The 22936-nt window shown below is 40.2% G+C and overlaps 2 protein-coding genes across 3 annotated transcripts; one reads left to right on the top strand and one right to left on the bottom strand.

Annotated features, from left to right (window-relative positions):
- Positions 1-245: 245 nt before the first annotated feature.
- Positions 246-3893, bottom strand: LOC133477868 (SH2 domain-containing protein 7-like). 2 transcript variants are annotated; one of them, XM_061773153.1, is made up of 7 exons: positions 3758-3893; positions 3591-3679; positions 3174-3313; positions 2858-2947; positions 2282-2447; positions 2089-2208; positions 246-939 (listed from the first exon to the last, which is right to left on the bottom strand). In XM_061773153.1, the coding sequence occupies exons 1-7, from the start codon at positions 3798-3800 to the stop codon at positions 385-387; spliced, it is 1203 nt and encodes a 400-aa protein (XP_061629137.1). In that variant the 5' UTR covers positions 3801-3893; the 3' UTR covers positions 246-384. The 2 variants fall into 2 exon arrangements, with proteins under 2 accessions (XP_061629137.1, XP_061629138.1); XM_061773154.1 differs by having other exon boundaries at positions 3415-3679; positions 3758-3816.
- A 1174-nt stretch (positions 3894-5067) lies between these two features.
- Positions 5068-22894, top strand: tbc1d2b (TBC1 domain family, member 2B). Its single transcript, XM_061774478.1, has 13 exons — positions 5068-5497; positions 6451-6595; positions 10800-10971; positions 13469-13623; positions 13729-13973; positions 15848-16273; positions 16561-16671; positions 16776-16972; positions 18014-18508; positions 20247-20364; positions 20440-20625; positions 20822-20943; positions 21022-22894. The coding sequence occupies exons 1-13, from the start codon at positions 5150-5152 to the stop codon at positions 21215-21217; spliced, it is 2916 nt and encodes a 971-aa protein (XP_061630462.1). The 5' UTR covers positions 5068-5149; the 3' UTR covers positions 21218-22894.
- The last annotated feature ends 42 nt before the right edge of the window (positions 22895-22936 follow it).

Raw genomic sequence — 22936 nt, forward strand, 5'->3', positions numbered from 1 at the left:
ACAGTGGAGTTTTTAAGCTTCCGCTGTGGTATTATTATTGAGAATCAGACTTGATCAGTCGAACAGAACACTGTTTCTAGAAGGGAGAAAGAAACACGTCCCACACCGAGGGACCCAGGGCGGTCCGCCGGCCCCACCGAGGCGCCCGACAACCGGTCACCCAGTGGGGGCTGCAGGGACCCAATGCCACCCCCGAGCCAACCACCCCACCCCACCCATCGCCCCACATGCCCCCCCCCTCGCCCTCTTGTGTTAACCATTTGATTAACAATTGAACAGTGCGGATGTTACCATTTACACTTGTTCATATTCTACCGTATAAAAGCATTAACCCGAAAGAGCGTGATTAATATCCTCCACTGACTCATAAGTGTGGAAATAGATTTAAGGTTTGCTCATGTGCTCGATGCCAGGGATGATCTCGTAGATGTCATCATGAGGAACGCAGTCTCTGAATGCTTCAGTGTGTATCTCAGCATACACTGGGTTACTATGATGATGGGATGCGTGTGATGTAGTGTCTACACATGCAGTGTGAGGGCTACCAGGCTTACCAGCCATGAAATTGATGGCCCCATCACTCAGGTGGTCGGTGCTATGTCTGTTTGGGGGTCTTCTGCATGGGACTATCTTGTCTGGTTTTGGTTCCCTGGTGGTTCTTGGAGAAAAGCTTGGTCCAGAAGTGAGAGCCACCAAGCTGAGGAGAGAGTACTCCGGTGCAGACAGAGGACGCCACTTTGTGGAGGTCTGATCCGGTGTAGCGCACCCTACAACTTTTCTTGTGGTAGCGCTGGGTGAACAGTCCTTACGTATGTGTTGTTGGCTTGCATGAAGGTCCCTGGACGGTTTCTTTCTAAGATGAGCATACAGCATCCTGTTTGGGTCACTAGGTAGACCTGTTTCATGGTTCCTGCCGCTCCTTGGCACCGGTGGCACCTCCTGTTTTGGACAATATTTTATTAAAATTTGTTATGGAATCTGAATTCCATCCACCCAGCTTCTATTTTTGGTTAAACTGGAGTCTAGCTCAGCTGACTTTAGGCAAGAGGCACTGTGCAAACTGGACTTGTCGTCAGTCAGTCATAGGTCACACTTAGGCAAACAACTACTGGCACAGGTTTATAAACCACACCTACTAAATAGAAAAACAAAGTTTTGGTTACTATGCACAACTAACTAAATCATGTGAATGCTACAGCCTATGCGTTTTGTTACGTTTTCGGCATGATATGGTTGTGTTGAGCAGAGCAGTACATATCTGAATATCAGTCTGATTCAATATGTCCAGACAGGATTTTAAAACGTGAACAGTTAGCATTTCTACGTGGAGATCACTGAAAAACTTATGAATATGATTTTGGGTGACTTATAGAGAACCTAAGAACAGACAAGACATTGACACTGCTGTATGATATGAGATGTGTATAGGCCAAATATAACAGTTACCGCTCGGACACAACAACAAAACCATTACACTCACCAAAAAACCTCTCACACACAACAGCACCCAAACAAAAAACTCTCACATTCACCAAAAAAACTCTCACACTTACCAAACATACATTACCAAAGGTCTCACACACACCAAAAAGAAACTCTGTGAAACACCCCCCCAAAAAAAATCTTTCACACTCACCAGAAGAAAAAAAACCACACACACACACACACACACACACAAAACAACCTTTCACACTGACTAAAAACCCTCTCACATTCACCCAAAAATTATCACACACACAAAAAAAATCTTTCACACTCACCCAAAAAACTCTCAAACATATAGTTATGGCAGCTTAAACACTCGAGACAATCCAGGAAACCATTGTTTGACCTGCAGGAGTTAAAGCTGGGGGAAAAGTTGCCGCTCATTGTACAAACTTTAACGTATACAAACTCATATTCAATCCCTATGTACAATTTAGCGTTCAGTTCACCTAACATGCATGTTTTGGGGTTTTTGAGTACCCGGAGAAAACTTTGAAAAGCACGTGGAGAACATGCTAACTCCAAACAAAAGGTCCCTTGACTATGTGCCACCATCCGAATTTCCTAACAGTAAATTTTTTTTGTGATGATGACCACATTTACCTCAAGTGTTGTTTTGCGCTTTATGAGTGAAGGTAGCTGTTCAGAGTTTCTTTCCACTTTCTTCTTGGCTTCGGCAGGCGACATATGCTGGATCACATCATATGTCCTGCCCTTAGGTGTCTGCAGATTCCAGATCAAATTAGACTTTAGTCCTCTGCTAATGCAACTGAAGTGAAGTTAAATTGCGTCTCACCTCGAAGCATGAGGATGTGAGATACTCCCCATATGGCTCGATGGCACTAGTTTTGTAGTGCTGGATTAGTTCAGAGACTGTGTCATGTCCCTTGGAAGCTCCACAGACGACAAAGTGTCCTGTGTCACTTTGGTGTATCACAAAGTGTCGACAGCGATCGCGGCCTCTGTGACAGTGCACATGGTAACATGTTGACTGAAAACTCAACACAGCATGGGCATGTTCATGTTACACGTAAAGTAATCCAGAGATAAATTTGCTTTAAACAGTCACATTAAGTATACATTGACACATTTTGATGTCAGTTTCTCCCTGCCAACAAAAAGTTTAGATACCGTCTGGAAAATATCTCCTGCAGACTTCATGTGGACATTAAATCTTGAGCTGATTAATTTTGGGGGAATTTAAGTCACTTGATTGAGAAATCATCACAAAAAAAAAACGGTACATGCCAAAACATTTAGAAAGAAACAGCACTAACTGACAAAGCTGTGTGAGTGTGGCTTCATCTCATATACCACAATCAAGCATGGTAACCGCTAGATGTCAAAATGTCTGTGTTTCCAACATCCTCACCTATAAGAGAGCACGTATCCGATGGCTTTATCACTGAGACGAATGAGGAAACAACCCAATTCCTTTTCTTTGAGGATTTCTTCCGTATCCCTGAAGGCGGACCACATAAAAATTGAAACTACAGTACAGTAATTAAATGCAATTCTCATCAAGGTTCTGATGTAACTTTCATATCAGTCTTTTTATGCATAAATGATGTCAAAACATATGACTTTTTTTTTTTACAAAACCAGGAGAGGTTTTACAAAAGTTGCAGTTTGTGATAGAAATAGGAATAAGACACACATTTATCATAATCTCTTATCTGTGGACTCACTCTCTGGGGAGGAAACCCACGAACCAAGTGGGGAAGCTGCCATCTTGACCAATGTGCGACACTTGAGTCTCGAGGAACCATTTTGAGGACAGTTCAATGAGTTTCCGATTGCAAAGCGATTGTGATGCAGGTTCAGTGTTCTGTGAAGTCACACAGACAAGCAACATAGAATTGATGCTATATTTTCTCTGTATTCTCTGTATTATTCTTCAAAGACTTTAAAGTTACGACTCCAAAGTACCTTAATAAACATCCCTCCATCCACATTACCGTAATATATTTCATCCATTGTTGTGGTAATAATCGTTATTTAACAACTGCTAAAATCATATAAATGGAAATGAAGATTAGGGATTTTGACCTCCTCTTCTGTAGATTATTTTCACATTGAAAGAGACTTTTGGAGATGGTTCAAACCTTGAAACCAAACCTCCAGCAGGTTGTCAGGGACTTCAACCATGAAAAACGGCAGCACCTGTCTGTACTGGATCTCTTTCCTCCATTTCCTAGAACACACAATAAAAAAACCATCTACAATTAGGGTTTAATCACAAAACAGTTGGAGGCCCCATTGTAATACATACCATTCCCTGATATCAGCAGTGAGTGTTTTGAAGCTGATGTCATCTCAGCAAGTCTCTTGTGTTTAGTGCAATACAGCCTGTAAACCTTCAAATCAAAAGGAGTGTGATGTGACACTGGCACCTATGAAAGGGTCACATTTACACGAACACATTTTTCCACCCGTGCGCAAAAGCTGCTGCGGAACGCCCCTCATTTGCATCACAGACAGACAAAGTCAAAGTGTCAAACCTGCTGAGAAACGGAAAGTAAGTAAAATAGAGTGCTTGTGGTTTTTGCGCACAGGCGGGTTGGTTTGTGAGGGTAGAGGTTTTACCTCAAGGCCGCCTAGTTACTATGGCAATGGCAGACAACGTGCGTCATGACTTGAACTTTCGCATGTGAAACAATGGAAATAATTACAGTGAAAACAAAGGAATTTCTTCTACTGTAGATGAAGAACATACACATTGTTTGAGAGATGTCATCAATACTGACTGTCTGTCTGTTGATCTATTTGGGGGAAAAAGGTCTGACTCACCTTGAGAGGAATCATGATGATCTTCTCCATCTTCAATCTTGTCAACTTAATAAGTGATCACAATCTTGGAAAATATGATCAGTGTTCCTTTATTTGTAAGGTATGAAGTCATCATTGATGGTAGATATACAATATTACAGTATATTCAGTGCATGACAAACTTGATCTTAGCATCTTCTGACTGTCATGTGTTCTAGATGTGACTCACTGCTTCTCTATGTTTAGTGATTTGTTTATTGTATATTCATGAATTCAGCATAATTAATATAAAACTACAATTGAATGAGATCCAGTTCAAAACTAGCTTTGCTTTTATAATGAACCTTTTCACAGCATTGACATTGAACCCTTCTTAAATATATACCTTTCCAGACATTTGAATGAAATTTAAAAATTACATAAATCAGTTAATCACCTGCTACTCAGTAACTGAGTTTTTCTCTCTCCCATGGAATACTAACATACTCTTACTCAAGTAATTATGTTTTTTTTAAATTCTAAAGTAAAAGTACTCAATCACAATTTTTGGCTACCCATCTCGGGTCATTAGAAGACATTTAAATGTCATGAAGCCCATGTCACGTTGTCAACAGGCTACATTGCCCTCTTCCATAATGTTTAAGGAGCGCAGCATATCCATATTTTCAATTTAAGCGATTTACCTTCATTAATAATATCCAAATAGTTGAGTATAGTATAGTATAGTATAATCTAATCGTGGCAAACAGCACCACTCAGCGGCTAGCTACTCCCTTCCGCATTCCCAAAATAGACTACAACTCCCATGATTCTCTGTCCCGGAGGCGGCCAGTCATGCGGGTGGAACGGGAGTGGGTATCCGCTACGCTGCACGAAGAAGAAAGTTTGAGGAAAGATGCACGAAGAGGAGGATGGCGGCGAGTCGACCTCCGGCCCAGGTCCTCGGCTTGAAGCATCCACCAAAGCGGCCGGCGACGGAGTCGACGGGGAGGCGCCGAAGGAGCAGACGTCCAAGCTGTGTGGCTTCTTGAGCAAACTGTCCGGCAAGGGGCCCCTGAGGGGGTACAAGCCACGGTGGTTCGTGTACGATCCCAGGAAATGTTATCTGTATTACTTCAAGAGTCCCCAGGACGCTTTGCCTCTGGGGCACATCGAGATTGGCGATGCGTACTTCATCTACGACGTGGAGGCCGAGGAGGGACACTTTGAGATCAGCACGGCCGGGAAGGAGTTTCTGCTCAAGGTATACTATCAACTTTTCAACCACTTCTGCCCCCGCCCAGCCGAGGTGCTGCTGTCATGTGCACCCAGCTCTTTCACTTTTATATTTGCACGACTGACACACCCATTCACGCTCTGCATTTGTGTCACACTGAAGTTTTAATGGATTTATGAGAAAATGCATTCTATTTAAACACACACACAAATAGAGATGACATAAGTACTCTCCCTCTGGACTTGCAGTAGAAGTACAAATACTTATGTAAGGAAAGACAGGTAAAAATTGAAGTACTGATTTAAATCCTTTAAGGAAAAGTAAAATAAGTACAGACTGATAGTGTATAATGAATTTTCAGAAACTATCGCGATAAACAATAGTATTGCATCATTGATGCTTTTTTATGCTAGTGATAAAATGATATTAGAGCATAATATTGCAATACGATTGACTCGACTTACGAGTTATGAGCCATTGTTTTGATTTTCCTTTGCTTTGAATTGCGAGCGCAGACTGAGATACTAGCGGTGTATAGTGGCAGTGAAGTCAACTCATCTGACTTCCCGACAAGCAGCAGTTTGGCAGGTACAATTAGTGAACAGCTCCTCAAAAAAGAGGCTTCAAGCTTTTTATTGCTACTCCCAGTTGAAGTTTACTGTCAAACTTAATATGGAACAAAGGGATCAAAGATACACTTTGTCTATCATATCGATCAGCTAGCTAAAGTCTCACGCTAAATAGGATCTATGTTACGGTCCTATTAAAAAGAAGCAACACGTAGACAGGCAATAAAACAGTACTCAGTCGTATATTCTTTATCCTCTGCCAAGAATGACACATTTTAGTGCCGTACTGATGAGCTGAGAGAGGAGTTGTGTTCACTGGTTCACATTCTTCCATGTTGATGATGTCCCTGTTCTTTCCACCCTATAACCCGCCCCCCAAGATCTCATGGTTGTGCATGGTTACACCCCCAGGCCTCCAGCAAGCAGGTGATGCACTTCTGGCTGCAGCAGCTCCAACAGAAGCGCTGGGAGTTCAGCAACTCACGAGGACAGAGGAACAGCTGGAGCTCGCCCACGTTGGCCAACCCTATCAGTGGACTTGTTGCCAAAGACAACGGTATGGCGGTACACACACACACATGTATGGTATCCGTACAGAACTGAAAGCAAACACACCAGTCTGATGGGTTGATATTTCAATGTCGTTATTTCTTCATTTATCATTACTTTTTTGGGAGTCTGCCAAGGCCATGCAGAAACTGCATAAAACGACATTATACTGTAAATTCAAAAGCCTGATGGGTGAAAACAGCTTTACAATGGAACAAATTGTAAAAGAAATAAAAAACAAGTGATTCATTGACTACTTCAAAAGAGTCCTAAAAAGAAGCTACAAAACATGACTTAAAAGAAAAATGAATACAGTGGCTGAAATAAGTATTTAACGCGTCACTATTTTTCTCAAATATATTTCCAAAGGTGCCATTGACATGAAAATTTCACCAGCTGTTGGGAATAACCCAAGTAATCCATACATACAAAGAAAGTAGACCAAATAAACTCACAAATTAATTGTGTAATGATGTAAAATGACACAGGGTAAAAAGTATTGAACACGCCAACTGGTATTTATTTAATACTTTGTACAAAAGCCTTTGTTTGCAATGACAATGACCTTCAAATCTTGAAGGCTCCGTGAGCTTTTTTTAAAAATGTTTTTTATGTTTTTTTTTTGTGGTCCTGTTCGGCTGTTAGGTCAAGCAGAATGGAAGATCTGTATCCCTTCACAGTGGAGTTTGGGCTTTTTTTTAGTTTCGATTGGATTCAAGTCAGGTGATTGGCTGGGCCATTCTAGCAGCTTTATTTTTTTTCTTTGAAACCAATGCAGAGTTTCCTTGGCAGTATGTTTTGGATCATTATCCTGCTGAAATGTCCATCCTCATTTAATTTTCATCATCCTTGTAGATGGCAGCAGGTTTTTATCAAGAAGGTCTTGGTACATTTGCTCGTTCATCTTTCCTTCAATAATGTGAAGTTTACCAGTACCATTCGCTGAAAAGCAGCCCCACACCATCATGTCCCCACCTCCGAACTTCACTGTTGGTATGGTGTTTTTAGTGTGATGTGGAGTGCCATTTCTCCTCCAAACGTGATGTGAATTATGGCATTCAAACAGTTCAATTTTGCTCTCATCCGACCAGACTATACTCTTCCAGTATTTAACTTCCAAATGTTGTTCAGCAAACTTTCCATGAGCTTGGACATCCTTTTTTTTTTTTTTTCCAGCAATGGGGTCTTGCATGGTGAACGTGCATACAGGCCATGGCGGCGGAGTACATTACTTCCTGTTTTCCTTTTGACAACAGTACCTGCTAATTCCAGGTCGTTTTGAAGCTCTTCACAGGTGGTCCTTGGCTCTTGGACAACTCTTCTGATTATTCTTTGCACTCCTCTGTCAGAAATCTTGCAAGGAGCACCTGATTGAGAAAATTTATAGTGGTATGATTGGCTTTCCACTTACGAATTTTGACCCCAACCGTGCTCACTGAAACGTTCAGAAGCTTATATATGCGCCTGTAACCAATCCCATCGTTATGTTTTGCAACAATTATTTTACGATGGCCTTGGCAGTGAGACCTTTTTGTAGTCCATCAATTAGGACTGAACCAGCTGATATTCATTTGCACTGACAAGGGGCTGGATTGCTGTTTGATTATTGATAGATTTTACGTGTTGTCTTTTCCTGTCTTAGGTGTTGTCTTGTCCTGTCTTGTCTTTCCATGCCTTTTTGCACCTCCCTTTCGTCATGTGTTCAATACTTTTTCCCTGTGTCATTTTACAGTTTTACACACAACTTCATTTCTGAGTTTATTTATTCCACTTTCTTTGTATGTATGCGTTACTCCTAACATTCGGTGTAATTTTCAGGTCATTAGCACCTTTGGAAGTATATTTAGTGAGAAAATGGTGACGTGTTAAATATTTATTTCAGCCGCTGTATATGATTACTAATATGTACATAGTAGCATAGTACATAGCTTTTACTTCAGTATTTTAAATTTATTGTTATATCTGTTACATTGCTGATTTGATGTTTCACTTTTATGTCTGTTTTATGTTGTATGGTGTTTTATGTTCTGAGGACCACAATGGAAATAAACCCTCAGACTTTGTGTTTTTATCCTCTGTGATGATACCTGACTGTCAAGAAGTGCTAATGTGTTCTTTTCTGTGCTATCACCAAATCAAATGAAATCAATATTTCTTATAAAAAAGCCATACGTTTTTTTAAAAAAAGTTGTATATTCTTTTTTAGATAAAAAGTCATATTTGTTTAGTTTAACGTCATGAAATTACAAGAATACATTTCCAGATTAAAGATGTACTAGAAGAATTAAGTCAGATGTTTTAGACAAAAAGTTAAAAATTTTTTAGAAATAAAAAGCAGCAGTAATCGTGTTTTGAGTATGTTTAGTCATTTCACAGAAGAGGAGATGAGGCTTATTTCACTTTTTTCTTTTCAAACTCAACAAAGAAATACACATTCTAGACTGGCAATACACTGAAGACAACATTAAGTACACTGTGCAATGACAATACAGATTATAATTCTAAATTGTCAAGTATACCTGCACAATTTAATTACATCAATATACAAGAGCTTTGTACTGCCACGCATCATCACTGAGTCATTAATATTTTGATGTTGTACAGTCATAAGCAGGAGATCTTCACGGCCAACGTTGTTATGGTTGCCATCAGGGGGCCGGTTGTAACGGTGAAACCACAAAAATTTATAATAGCTAAGGGTGCCACGGTACCCCATTAATCACTGTTTGTTAGATACCTTGGTTTTAAGGTCATGGTTTGGCTCACGTTGGGGAGAGTAAGTAACCGCTCATGTTTTGTGTAAACAGAAAAAGATTTAATGACATTTAAAATGAAATATCAAAAGCTTAAATATTTCATCTCAGGCAAGTGCAACATCAAGAGCTTGTCTTACTTTTTGGAAATGCAGGATGCAAACTGCGACGGAGCATTTTGAACAATCTCAATTATTATGCTGATAAAACAAAAATATTGGCATTTGTTATTGCTTTTGTGTTATCTGAAGAGCCTGGAAGAGGCGATTTAAATGCCATTCGGTTACTTTTGTACGTCGTTAGTTGTTCCTCGCGCTACACCGATATTCACCTTTGTGTGATGCCATTTCAAATGAGAGTGACACTCTGTCTAACACATGGCGCTTGCCATGATGTTCACGAGCCAGAAGCTTAGCTGCACTATGTTGGTATATAGAGTAGCAGTTACATTTCTTGTCCCTTTCCTATAAAGTTCTGGGTGGGAACCCTAATCCTCTCCCTACCGATTCCATAAAATGACGTGGAGGGCCCCGAGTTTGACGTCTGTGTTTTAAAGGCTTTAATGTAATGTTTTCAACCTTCAAAAGCCCTTGATGTTTTTATTTTTCCTCCAGTGTACTGTGATGATATGCGGGGGTGCAGATAAGACCCACGAGGTCAGTCAGCCATTCAATGAAGCCTGCCCTCTCCTGCTGTAAAACGTTTAACATTGAAGATTGTTGGGAGGTTGGCAAGACTAACTAAGCCTTCTATGCAATTCTAAATGCTTCATATTTATGACACAACTAATCAAAGCACGTAAATAATTTGGCATTTTAGGCAGGTTTTTTCCCCCCAACTGTTTTTATTAATAATGTGGTGTCTGCTTGCACCACACTGAAGTTGCTCCACAATAATTTGATTAGATTGGACAGATTAGCATCACGCATTTTTGTTGCATTTTGACTTTTTAGATATGCAGTTGCTGTGTCCCCCTTGTTGTTGTTTATTGATAGTGTCACGAGTTTGATGAGAAAAGCAACATTGTTTTTTTTTTTGTGTGAGTGTTCTACACACTAAAAAGTAGAGGTGAAATAACAGTGCGTTTCTTTGGAATCTACCCAAGGTTATCGCAATCTAATCTGTTTGAAAGCGTTGCACAATAAATTTGGTGCACATGCTCCATTTAATGTTCTCTTGGTATGTCAAAAATGCAGCATTTACAAAAAAATATTTGGTTACAATGGACAGTTGAGAGCGGTTTTGCGATATTGTAATATATTATTATGGCTATGTATTAAACAGCTCTCAAAATTATGCACTGCAAAGTGTCAATCAAAACTACCATTATTATTTTTTTCTTTATTTCTTGTATTGCAGCTTTATTTATTTTAGTTTCTGGTGAGTGTAGTTTTGGGGCTGAGGGGTGGTGTTGTTCATTGAGTAAGACTGCATTTTTGTTATTACTATGATTTCCAGATGCATTCCTTTTTGAGAAGCTCAGTGACAGCATGGAGAAGGTCCGCAGTGACTTTGCCATGGAGTCTGAGAAGGAAGGCGGTGGAACGGTTGGAATCCAGTCAGCCAGAGGGACTGCTACTTCCACAAATACCCTTAATTTTTCACTCAAGAACTTTGGTACAGAGCTCAGGTCGGTCTCTTTTGTACAGTGTTCCCCTGCAATATTCTGTTTCACCTAATGCGGCACTACTACATCATTTTTCTATGGAAAGAAATCATCGCTTTATTGCAGGGAGTTATGGTTAAAATTAATCGTTTTATAGGTATTGATTTTTCCCGGATTTTGTTTTATTTTCCCAATGCAATTATAATGGACGTCAATTATCCGCGGCTATTCGCGGTCCAGACCTGTCCCTATCCCGCACGAACAGACAGACTACACTGGCCGCTGGTAAATCACAGGTCACATATAGAGAGACACCCATTCACACTCATATTCAAACTGTCACTGAGTGTGAATTGAACCCACGCTGCCTGCATCGAAATGTACCTTACGCCATCAATGTCTCTACATTTTATGGTTGCAATCTTTTTGGTGCTTAAATATGTTTACAATGTGTTTGAAGTGTGTGGTAGAAGTAAAATTATATATAACAAGTTTTTTATAAGGTCTTTTGTATTGTATATCATATATAGAATATATAGAATATATATACGGGCCTTCACTGTATTCTTGTATTACCTGTATTATTATAAATCCACTCACCGATAGATGCTTAATCTGTTAAATCCATGCTAAACAAGCAAAACAAGTTTGGTATGATGAGGAAAGGCAATGTCCCCTCACTTCTTTCTAAGGTGGATTGCAGTAGAGGAAATGGTTACACTCCGTTACTGCTGCTATCGGATACAGACATGTATAGTTCCCCTTCTGTGGAAAGCAAAATGATTCAACACTAAAATGACAGCAATGTGCAAATTTGTGCCGTCACAGTTAGTGTTGCACCAAGTACCGATACCAGTACCTAACCGATGTATTTTGAGATAAAAAATAGCACGTACCAGGTTTTTGATAGTACCGGAATTTTAAAAATGTTTTATTTATTTTGTTTTTTATATATACACATGTCTGTGTGTATGATTGCAGGCACTGATCTAATGTTTTTTTTTTAGAAAATGTTAAGAATACCTAATTCTTTAATTACATTATTTTTCAACATTATTCTAATATTTTGATTTAATAAAAACATAAAAGTATTAGAATTTGTTTTGTCAGTTTTCATTCCACTGCTTTTATTGATATTTTCGATTTTTGCCGTGGTATCCTTTCAGTACCGGTATCGAGGTATTTTAGGCAAGTATACAGTTGTATCGGAGTCAGAATTTTGGTATCGTGACAACACTAGTCACAGCGATTTAAAAAAACAAACAAAAAAAAACAACTGGAATTTACAGCGATGTGATCGGGTTGATCGGTATCGGCCGATAATTAGCATTTTAAGATGATGTCATAATTCACCAATCTGATCAATGATGTAATTTATCGGCGCTGCAAAAGACATTTACTCCGCGTCGCGATCGTGTCCAGTATATTTGAATCCAAAAGCTAGTTTATTTTTAGCCTTGGCACGTGTCTTTTGACGTACTACTGTAAATATCTGACAGCCAATAAAGTTATTTAAAAAAAAAAAAAAAAAAAAAACTTTGGGCGTTGTGGGACAGACAACATGTCTGAGACAGACAACACGTAATGCATGGATCAGACTACAGGGCAAATTTGGTCGTTCACGATTGCACCATGTCAGACTACTGCAATAAAATCTTCGCATCCCGTCTTTTATGATCACTGGGCTTTAGCTTGTCAACTCAAACGCCACCGGATACACTCGTTATCATGGCGACGACATTGCGATGCGTGTATTATAAGAACAAAATGGAGAAAAACGTGTGGTGGTGGTCACCGGCGCTCAGGAGATTACGTTCATTTAAGGCTTGCTTGAGGTATGTTCACGTACTTTTAATACGATACGGCTCGCAAGCAGGCAACAAAACGTTATGTAGCCTAGCCAGCTAGTGCTAGCACTAACGGTTGTACGTAAACATGCCAGGGTTATGTCGACTCATGCTCTAAAGTTCCGGTGTGTGTGAAGTAATTTAGTTACAATGAAGTAATTCAATTAGCACCCATTATTTCTGTCATGTTGTAATGTTGACTGATTATTATTTATATATATTATTTCTTGTAAATTAACAATTTCTTTAGCAGTTAAATCAAATTTGATCATTTACAACGTCACACCTGTAGATCACTCATGGCTCACTAATGTGCCACGGGACACTGGTTGAGAATCACTGGACTAGAGAAGGCTTTTGAAAATACTCAGTATACAGTACACAAGTATATACAGCAAATGAACAAGTCATTTAAATAGACACATTGCTCCATCTTGTGATTGGATCGGTGATTGGTTATCGTTTTTTTAAAACTCGCTGATCGGTGATGAGCCCCAAAAACCCTGATCGTGTAAAGCCTAAAAAAACATTCTTCAAGTTCCAGCTTGTGGTGGTTTTCCAAAACAAGGGTCTCAGAATGTCAAACCTTTATTAAATCAGATGACCTCACAGTGATTTCTTTGTCAAGAGTGATTTGACCAAAGCTCTCTGCTGACTAGTTTCTGTCCCTTAAGGAACTCCATGTCCTATCTGCGACCGGGTAAGGGAGGTGAGAGCAGACGCAGTGTGTTTTACACTGGCAGCAACAGTAGTGCAGACGAGTGGGAGCTGGTGGACGCTCCACCCAAAGACTTCCCCGAACACAAACATCATCCAGACGCTTACAGACGTACGTCCACTGCCTCAAATCTTACTAAGCTACTTCTCTTTGCCTATGTTGCTCATTTTCATGAAGCATTTTAATGAAAATGAGTCATGAAATCTTGTCTTTTAGATTCCTTTGGATCAGCTTTTGATTTTGTTCGCACCTCGTCGAAGCCCAAGAGGCCTCTGCTCCGAGACATGATGGGCTCTGGGAAGTTTGGCCGCAACGCCGAAACCCGCAGCGCCGAGAGCTCCCCGGTAGAGTTTAATGGCAAATCTTTGGAAATGCAACTTCACCTCCAAAGCCAGCAGGAGGACGTGTGTTCCATGCAACAGGAACAAGCCAAACTCAAGGAGGAGCTGGCCAGTCAGAAGGTACAAAGTTATTTTCATAACCTTGATTCACTGACACAGAGCTCCTCGATAGGTGGACAAACACTTTTGGAGGGATTTATCTATTCATCCATTTTCTATACTACTTAGCCTTTTCAGGGTTGTGGTGAGCCAAAGCCTATCCCAGCTGACTTTGGGCAAAAGGCAGACTGCACCCTGGACTGGTCACCAGACAGTCACACAGCAGATATAGTGACAAGACAACTATTCACTCTTTTATTCACAAGTTCATTAAATGGGAACTGAACATACGCTTCCATGGACATAAGTCAGGCGAATGTACCACTACACCATCAGTGACTTCCTTTTGGGGATCTACGCTAGTCTTATTTTAGCCTGGGCAGCTTTTATTTGCAGTGAAGTGTATGTATCATAACCTTTATAGGTCTATGACAGTAAAGCTGCTTACACACTAAACTCGGTTTTCCGTGGCGCCAACCCCTGTGTTGGGCGCAGGGACAATGACGGCAAGGCGTAAGCCTGCCCATATTTGATGCTGCTTTTGAAGCGACCGAACAGGAAGTAGCCTGGTGTCTTTTCCCACGGGTCTGGATGTAAAGTAGGCCACAGCGCAGGAATATATATTTGTCACCGTTTCATTGGAAAGCCCTGGATTTGCTCATATCAATCAATCAATTAATTAAACTTTGTAAAGCTGGAAGTGCGTTTCTCACAAAAAATGCAACACAAAGCGCTCAACATAAAATAAACTATAAAAATAAATCATACTGGGCCCATAAGCCACAGCCACAGGCCACCAAGATGGAGTCCCCGGTACAGCCGTGAGGCGAGAGCCTGCACCTACGACGACTGAGGACTACGACCCCATCACAGCTCCTAGTGGAAAGGGCTCCCTCTGAGGAAACACTGGAAACAGTAAAATATTACTAAAAGATATTAATCAAACCTAACAATGTATACTGTAGACTGAAATGCTAAAAACATAAATGACAAACATAAAAATATAAAAGCAGGGTAAGTTAATGTACAATAAATATTGATGAAAGATTTGAGATAAAATAACTAAAATAAATGCGAAGATAGGAAGTAAGTAAAACAAATTAATATTAGTTAAATTAAAAAGTTGGGTCTTGAGCCTGTTCTTAAAAACAAGAACATTCACTGTGGCCCTGAGGTTCTCCGGCAGGCTGTACCACAGAAGGTGGCCGCAGAACTGAAATGCTGCCTCACCGTGAGTGCCTGTCCTTACTCGAGGGATAACTAAAAGGCCAGAGTCAGAGGATTCCTCCATGTTCTACTCCATACTGTTTTACTGTACAACTTTGCCAAAATCTCCTCCTATTTTTGCTCTGAAATCGCTCTGCCAAAATCTCTATTTGTTGCACCGAATTGAAAAGTTTTCAATTTGGGTGCGGCAGGTTCCCCACCTCGTTCATTGCCAGCCTCCATTGCGTTGCAGCAACACATACACAAGGAATGGTTTGTCCACGGCGCACTCCCAAGTACAATGTGAAATTGCCTTTGAGCTTCATTATCTTTGATACAGATGTTGCATTCAGTCATATGTTGTGATGTTGTCTTTATTGTCACCCTACAATTGTACAATACAACAACATTTTATAATTGTAACAAATTGTGTACTTGTAACAAAATCCTTTTGGTGGATTTTCATATTTAATGTGATCAAGAAAAAAACAGTATACGAAATATAAATTGCCAAAACATATCCAATATAAATAAATAAAGGGAGGCATTATAACACATCGTACACATTGTCACATACTGCAGGTATTTTTCCCACAATTCAGTTTGCTAGAATGACGAGCCACATCATTTGTTAAACATCTTTTCTTGGATGTTGTGTTAATTAAATGAAAATGTATTCACTCAATCAGGAGCTGGTGAGACTTTTGCAGCAGACCTTGAGAACATCCCAGTGCGATCGCCAGCCAGCACATCATCCAGTCCCACCTCCAGATCAATCATCCACAGAGTTCGATCAGACTCATCATGCATCGGTAAGCCCGGAGGAGGTTGCGCGTTTAGAGGCCCAGGTTCAGGAAAGAGATGGACAGATCCAGTCCCTGTGTGGCCACATGGAGCGTCTGGCCTTGGAGAAGGAAAGCCTCCAGCAAGAGCTAAGGGGTCTGAAAATCAAGGTTGGGGAGATAAACGACCAGTTGGGCATGCTGATGGAGACCATCCAGGCCAAAGATGAAGCCATCATCAAGCTGTCGCAGCAGAGCTCCGAGCTGAGCGGGACTCAAAATGATGGTTCACCGCCTCCCGGGAAAGAGCAGCAGGAACTGGACATCCTCAAGGTACCGCAGACTACACACTATAGCTTAGCTGTCCCCAAACCTTTTTTGCACCAAGGACCACGTTCACAAAAAGCAATGTTTTTCTAATGTAAGGCAGCCAACCATGTCACAATAAAGGTTGGGAAACACTGATCCAAACACATGGGATGTGCTATAAATATTACATATACATATTACTACATATTAAATTCATATTACATATGTAATTCTAGTGTCTCTGCTCTTTTGTGTATTTTAGTATTACTCTATTAATAAATTTCTGAATATATTATGTGTTTGACTTTCAGGACAGTCTTCAAGGCTATAAAAGCCAAAACAAGTTTCTAAACAAAGAGATCCTGGAGCTGACAGTGTTGCGCAGAAATGCTGAAAGTCGTGAGAAAGCATTAGAAGCAAAGGTACAGTACTGTGGGTGTGTTGGAATGGAAAAAAACAGGAAGTCTGAATCATTCTTAGGGGAAGTCCAGTATGACTTAAGTCTCTATTTTTCTTTCATGTGCAGTACACAGCGTTGGAGGCCAAGCTGTGTCAGGTGGAGAGTAAGTATCTGGTGCTGCTACAGGAGGTGAAGAACCCGGTGTGCTCGTCTTCAGAGCAGAGTCCTGCCCGGGAAGTCATCTCCAGATTGTTGGAGGATGCTCTACAGTTGGAGAGCCCCGAACAGGAAGAGCACACTGTCTTTAGACCAAACACTGTCAGGTATCAACTGCGCAAAATTTTAAAGAATCCCACGCAGAGGACACAGTATTTGTAATATACAGGTGCATCGCAACAATTTTAAATATTATGCAAAACAATTTATTTTGGTTGTTCAATTCAAGAAGTGACACTCATATGGATTCACTGCACACAGCAAAATATTTCATGACTTTATTTGAAGTTTTCATGAATTTAATTACAGCTTACAGATCACCAAAACTCAAATTCACCATCTCAAGAAATTGGAATATTACACAAGAAATATTAAAAATATATTTTAGTCTCGAAATAGGTAGGAATTGGCCTCCTGTAAAGTGTTTGATGAATCTGCTTAATGCGTTTCAGTTTTTATACTTTTTGAAAGACTGAGATAAATGAATTTTTTAAATGATATTGTAATTTATTGATATACATCTGTAAACTTTGAGAAGAAATTTTCTGCATTTTGAAAAAAAATGACAGAGAAAGAAACTAGTTTGTGTCTTATTGTGACTAGTCATCTACACCAGTGTTTCCCAACCTTTATCTGTATTTGTCTCTTGTACCTGTATTGTTGTAGCCACACACCGCAAAGTAATTCACAATTTTTTGGTGTGTGCTAAACATGAAATTAGCACGGGAACAAAACAATGCGCAGAAGTGCGCGATGTCACGGGAAAACGATTTATTGTAAAGTAAATATAGATGACATGTTTTTGTGGAATTATAATCCTGGAATCCAATTGTAATAATTTCTCTCTGCATCATAGCATAATGGTAGGTTGCCAGGTTTGCGTACATGACACAAAAATAACTTATTTCAAAAACAAAACAAATGGCACACTCTTTTGTACATAATGTTAAATGTAAAAAAACAGGCAAGACTTGTCAAGTCATGCAGTTCAAGTCTTAAGTGAAGTCATGTCTCATGAATACCAAGTCAAAGTCGAGTCTTTCATACAGTAAGTTTTAGCCTAGCAAGTCCCAAGTCCTTAAATCTGCTACGAGTCCAATCCCCAACCTCTAGTTAATACCACCTCCCCTCTTTGATGTCATTGGCAGCGAGTATGATGTGTACGGCTTCAAGACGTTGCCCGAGGAGGAGGAAGACGAGGAGCGCCTGGTCGCCAAAGTGAGAGCCTTGGAGCTCAAGTGCCTCTCCATGACGGATCAGGAGGTGTCCGTCGGCGTCAAGTGGGAGAACTATCTGGCCGGCACCATGAACCGGAACTTGGTGCGTTCCCCCGAGCTCAAGGCGCTGATCCGCTGCGGTATTCCCCACGAGCATCGCTCCCAGTTGTGGCGCTGGTGCGTCTCCGTCCACGTCAAGAAGTTCCGGGATCACCTGGCGGCCGACTACTATGAGACTTTACTCAATGTGGCCCGTGACAAGCCCAACCCTGCGTTGAAGCAGATTGAGCTGGATTTACTGCGTACTTTGCCCAACAACAAGCACTACTCTTCTCCCAGTGCGATCGGCATCCAGAAGCTCAGGAATGTTCTGGTGGCTTTCTCCTGGAGGAATCCTGACATCGGATACTGCCAGGGACTAAACAGGTACTTAGAAGTCTTCTGTCACTGCCCAGATATTTTGCTATACTTTTCTAACTATTAGTCTGGTATTGAATTTCAGCCATATAGGACGAATACAGAATATTCAGGGTGTTCCAAAAATTTGACATCTTTTAAAATATGAATATCTGAGTAACTACATGTGCTAGGCCAGTGATTCCCAACCATGAGCTGTGAAAATGATCCAATTTCACTTAATCAGTCATCAATTATTTATTTACTACAAATAATGTCTTGTTTCATCTATCTATGCCATCGATATATAATGACAGGTGGAACAATAACATGTTTTTCCACTAGATGGCAGAAGGGACAATTAACCTGTGTATCCACCTGTTGCCATTCATACATACATCATTCATGCAATAATAGCTTTGTGTTTCGATAGAGTGAGACAAGATCATTTTTTTGCAATTGGCCAATATATACATTTTGGTGACATTTTTGTTTGGTGGTGTACTGTGAGATTTTTCAAATGTAAAATACAGTAAGTGCCTTGGCTCAGTAAAGCTTGGGAAACACTGTCCTCGGCAAATGGAATTAAATAGACTTCATGTTGAAAACTATAATTATTTATTTATCACAATTCCAATAACATATTCAAACTGATGGATTTTATAACTGAGTTAACAAAGCTTGATCAATGTGCAATATGTCACGGAAATATTATTAACTTCTGCTAACTGGGAACTGTTTTAAATTGTGACAACGTCTCCTTTAAATTTAGTTTTTACATATTTTTGGAACAGCATCCATCCATTTTCTGGACCGCTTATCCTCACTCGGGTCGCGGGCGTGCGGGAGCCTATCCCAGCTATCTTCAGGCGAGAGGTGGGGTACACCCTGAACTGGTCACCAGCCAATCGCAGGGCACATATAAACAAACAACCATTCGCACTCAAGTTCACACCTACGGGCAATTTAGAGTCTTCAATCAACCTACCATGCATGTTTTTGGGATGTGGGAGGAAACCGGAGTACCCGGAGAAAACCCACGCAGGCACTAGGAGAACATGCAAACTCCACATAGGCGGGATTTGAACCCCGGTCCTCTGAACTCTGAGGCAGATATGCTAACCAGTCGCTCACCGTGCTGCCTCACTTCAGACGTCTGTGATGCAATCAGAGTGTGACTCCCCGCCACCACCTGTATTTAAAATAGATACAATAAAATAGAAAACATGAAACCACTTCTTCTTTGTGTTAGTTGACAGCATTTGACATCCTGTTTCACCCAGTAACCTAAAACTATGGTTAATAAGAATTGATGTATCCGCCTTCCCTTTTTCCATCACCTCTTCTTAACGTAGGTTTGCAACATTTGGAAATTCCCACAGGAAATAACAAGCATACATGTATATGGGAATTTTGGAGAACTATCCATCCATCCATATTCTATAGCGCTTGTCCTCTGGTGAGTTTCCATCCCTTTGAAACCCTGTCTCCATGAACCCCCATGAAAAGTGTCCAAATTTGAATATTATGGAAAGCTTCCCGAAAGTCTCTGCTCCTTTGCAACCATAAAATTACAGCCCATCGGTACTAGTAGCCATCCTTATAGATGCCTAAAGAGGCAAAGGGGCAGTCTCTGACTATGACATGTCACACAGTATTTACAGTATGTATGTTTCAAGATGATAAATAAATGTTTGCCCTTCTAACTACACGTTGAAAGAACATCACGTCATGTAGATGTAACCCGTAATGTGTTGTGTTTCTTCAGGCTGGCAGCTATTGCCTTGCTCTATCTGGACCAAGAAGATGCCTTTTGGAGCCTCATAGCCATTGTGGAGGTGTTCATGCCAAGAGATTATTACACCAAGACTCTGCTTGGCTCGCAGGTAAGCAAACAGGACGCATAGATGTGATGTTACTGTGAATCGTCATAAGGAACGTCGATGGTGGCGTCCGTGCAGGTGGACCAGCGCGTGTTCAAGGACCTGATGAGCGAGAAGCTGCCACGACTCCATGCCCACTTTGAGCAGCACAAGGTAGACTTCTCCCTCATCACCTTCAACTGGTTCCTGGTGGTGTTTGTGGACAGCGTGGTCAGCGACATCCTCTTCAAGATCTGGGACGCCTTCCTCTACGAAGGACCTAAGGTCAGCTAGTCCACCAAATTATCGACCAGCCATTTGTCGAGAATCTGAATTTTGACTTTGCAAAGCTAATAATGCTCTCTTTTGACACTGTTGGAGAAGTATTTATTTAAAGATGCAATTCTGTTGAAATACATGTTTAGGTATAAGAATGATTACTACCAGCTGTCTTGTTTGATTTGCCAATTTCCCTCCTCAGATCATGTTTCGCTTCGCTCTTGCTCTCTTCAAATACAAAGAGGAGGAGTTCTTAAAGTTGCAGGATTCCACCACCATCTTCAAATATCTCAGATATTTCACTCGCACAATCCTTGATTCTAGGTAAGGGAATACTGTACTTTGCTGTGTCTGCACTTGAAACGTGTCATTCTGGTATTTCCTTTTTTTTCTTCCTTTCAGGAAACTAATGAACATCGCGTTTGTGGACATGAACCCATTCCCGATGAGGCAAATCCAGAACCGGCGCGCTTTCCACCTGGAGAAGGTCCGCCTGGAGCTGACTGAGCTGGAGGCCATCAGGCAGACCTTCCTCCGGGAGAGGGAGACGTCTCAGGACAGACGCAGCTTCCTCAGCGACGACGACGAGGAGAACTAAACTCTAGCTGGTCAGACTTGGCACGCAACAAGAATGTTCTTTGATACTGAGTTTGCTTTGTATTGTAGCTGGACCAATCAACTTGTGGACCAAAATATCACAGCCTATCAGTATTCCTGCCTTTTTTTCTTTTTCTTTTCTTTTCTTGTTTTGCGTTGCTTGTGTGTTTATACAATACAACTTGTCTGAGGCTTGCTGTCCAAATCACTATTTCTTCAATTGTGGCTGTGACATTTTATATGTACAGGTGAACCTCAATTAATAAAAATATTTTGGAAAGTTTTTATTTTAGTAGTCCAATTTAACAAGTGAAACTAGCGTATTATACAGATTAACTGCACACAGTGACATATTTTATATTTATAATCCTGATAATCAAAGCTTTCAGCTATCAAAACCCAAATTTCACCATCTCAAGAAACTAGAAATATAAAAATGGTACTACATAAAATCATTTTAATATAGAAATGATCCTACTTAATTCTCATTAAAAGTAATTGTTTGTTTCTTATGTAGTTTTTTAAAATTACCTTTTGGGGCCATCTACGATTTTCACATTTTTAAGTTAACTACTGAAATAAATGAACCTTTCTATGATATAAGATTTTTTTTTAGATGCATCTGTATACAGCAAGTTTTTTTATGTGTTTGTATTTACACCAAAATACCACTTAATGGCTTATTTTGTTGAATACAAACAAGTGCTTCAAAATTATTCGTTTTTTTTTTTTTTTTTTAAATAAACTTAAAAAATTTGCTAAGTTACACAAAATGTCTTAATTTCACAACAAACACATTTCCTCTTAGTTCCATTGCTAGCTGGACAGAAGTTGTCGCTGCTGGGCTTGTTTGAGCTGCTGCTGCGTATATATTTTGATTCCACGTCACGCTGCTCCTCCGTATATATTTTGATTCCATGTCCTCAAGGTGGCAGTGCAGCGTGTATTCAGTCTTCCTGTGTTATTCTAAGTTGTTAACTTTCCTACAGCTTCAGATGAAAATGTTGTTTTGTTATGGAAGTCTTTGAGTGGCACTTTCTTTCTTTTAAGATTATTCCATCCCACTCTTGGGACCATGTTAAAGTCATATTTCATCCCTCGCTATTATCTTTGAAAGAAACAAATGTGGGTTTGGTCTTCTATGATGTACCAACACGTTTTTCCTCACTTGGCTGCTTCTGTTTGTGCTGATGAATTGTTGAAATAGAAAAACCTTGTTTTTGTTTTTTTGTATGGAAAATGCTGTTAGAGTTCCTTGCTATCTCTTATTTCGCTGCAGTACAGTCCAAGCAGCCACCTTAATGTGACATCATTGTTCTGGTTAGGATTTTATTATTTGTTTTAATGTATGAGAGCAGGTCTCCCTTAACAGTTTGCAAGGAAGATGTCACATTGTGAGATTTACTCAAAATTTGATACCCAACTTGACTTGTCTGCATGTTCTTTTTTTGCCCAAACATCGGCCACTTTATTCTTCAAATACAATAAGCTACATTCAAACATGATGTAATTGTTTCATTCTATTGCTTTTTTGTTTTGTTTTTTTGCCAGCGTTGCACACATCACATTATAGGGCACTTCGGTATTACCTTTTCTATCGTTACTGTGTTAAAGGTACGTCATAGTTTGTCATTCTGTTCGAAAGACAAGTTTATCAATAAAGTAAATACAAATATGACTGATTTGAAGTGTTGTAAAGAAAGAGTGGCCCTGTTGTGGT

The sequence above is a fragment of the Phyllopteryx taeniolatus genome, chromosome 5 (assembly GCF_024500385.1).
Source record: "Phyllopteryx taeniolatus isolate TA_2022b chromosome 5, UOR_Ptae_1.2, whole genome shotgun sequence".
NCBI lineage: Eukaryota > Metazoa > Chordata > Actinopteri > Syngnathiformes > Syngnathidae > Phyllopteryx > Phyllopteryx taeniolatus.

Excerpts from the sequence above, each read along its gene's own strand:
- tbc1d2b (XM_061774478.1), top strand. The coding sequence starts at position 5,150 with ATGCACGAAGAGGAGGATGGCGGCGAGTCGACCTCCGGCCCAGGTCCT. Across the intron at positions 6,596-10,799 it reads ACTTGTTGCCAAAGACAACG|ATGCATTCCTTTTTGAGAAG; the intron begins GTATGGCGGTAC and ends TATGATTTCCAG. Across the intron at positions 18,509-20,246 it reads TACTGCCAGGGACTAAACAG|GCTGGCAGCTATTGCCTTGC; the intron begins GTACTTAGAAGT and ends GTGTTTCTTCAG.
- LOC133477868 (XM_061773153.1), bottom strand. The coding sequence starts at position 3,800 with ATGACATCAGCTTCAAAACACTCACTGCTGATATCAGGGAATG. Across the intron at positions 2,948-3,173 it reads GTGGGTTTCCTCCCCAGAGA|GGATACGGAAGAAATCCTCA; the intron begins GTGAGTCCACAG and ends GTCCGCCTTCAG. Across the intron at positions 2,209-2,281 it reads TCACATCCTCATGCTTCGAG|ACACCTAAGGGCAGGACATA; the intron begins GTGAGACGCAAT and ends TGGAATCTGCAG.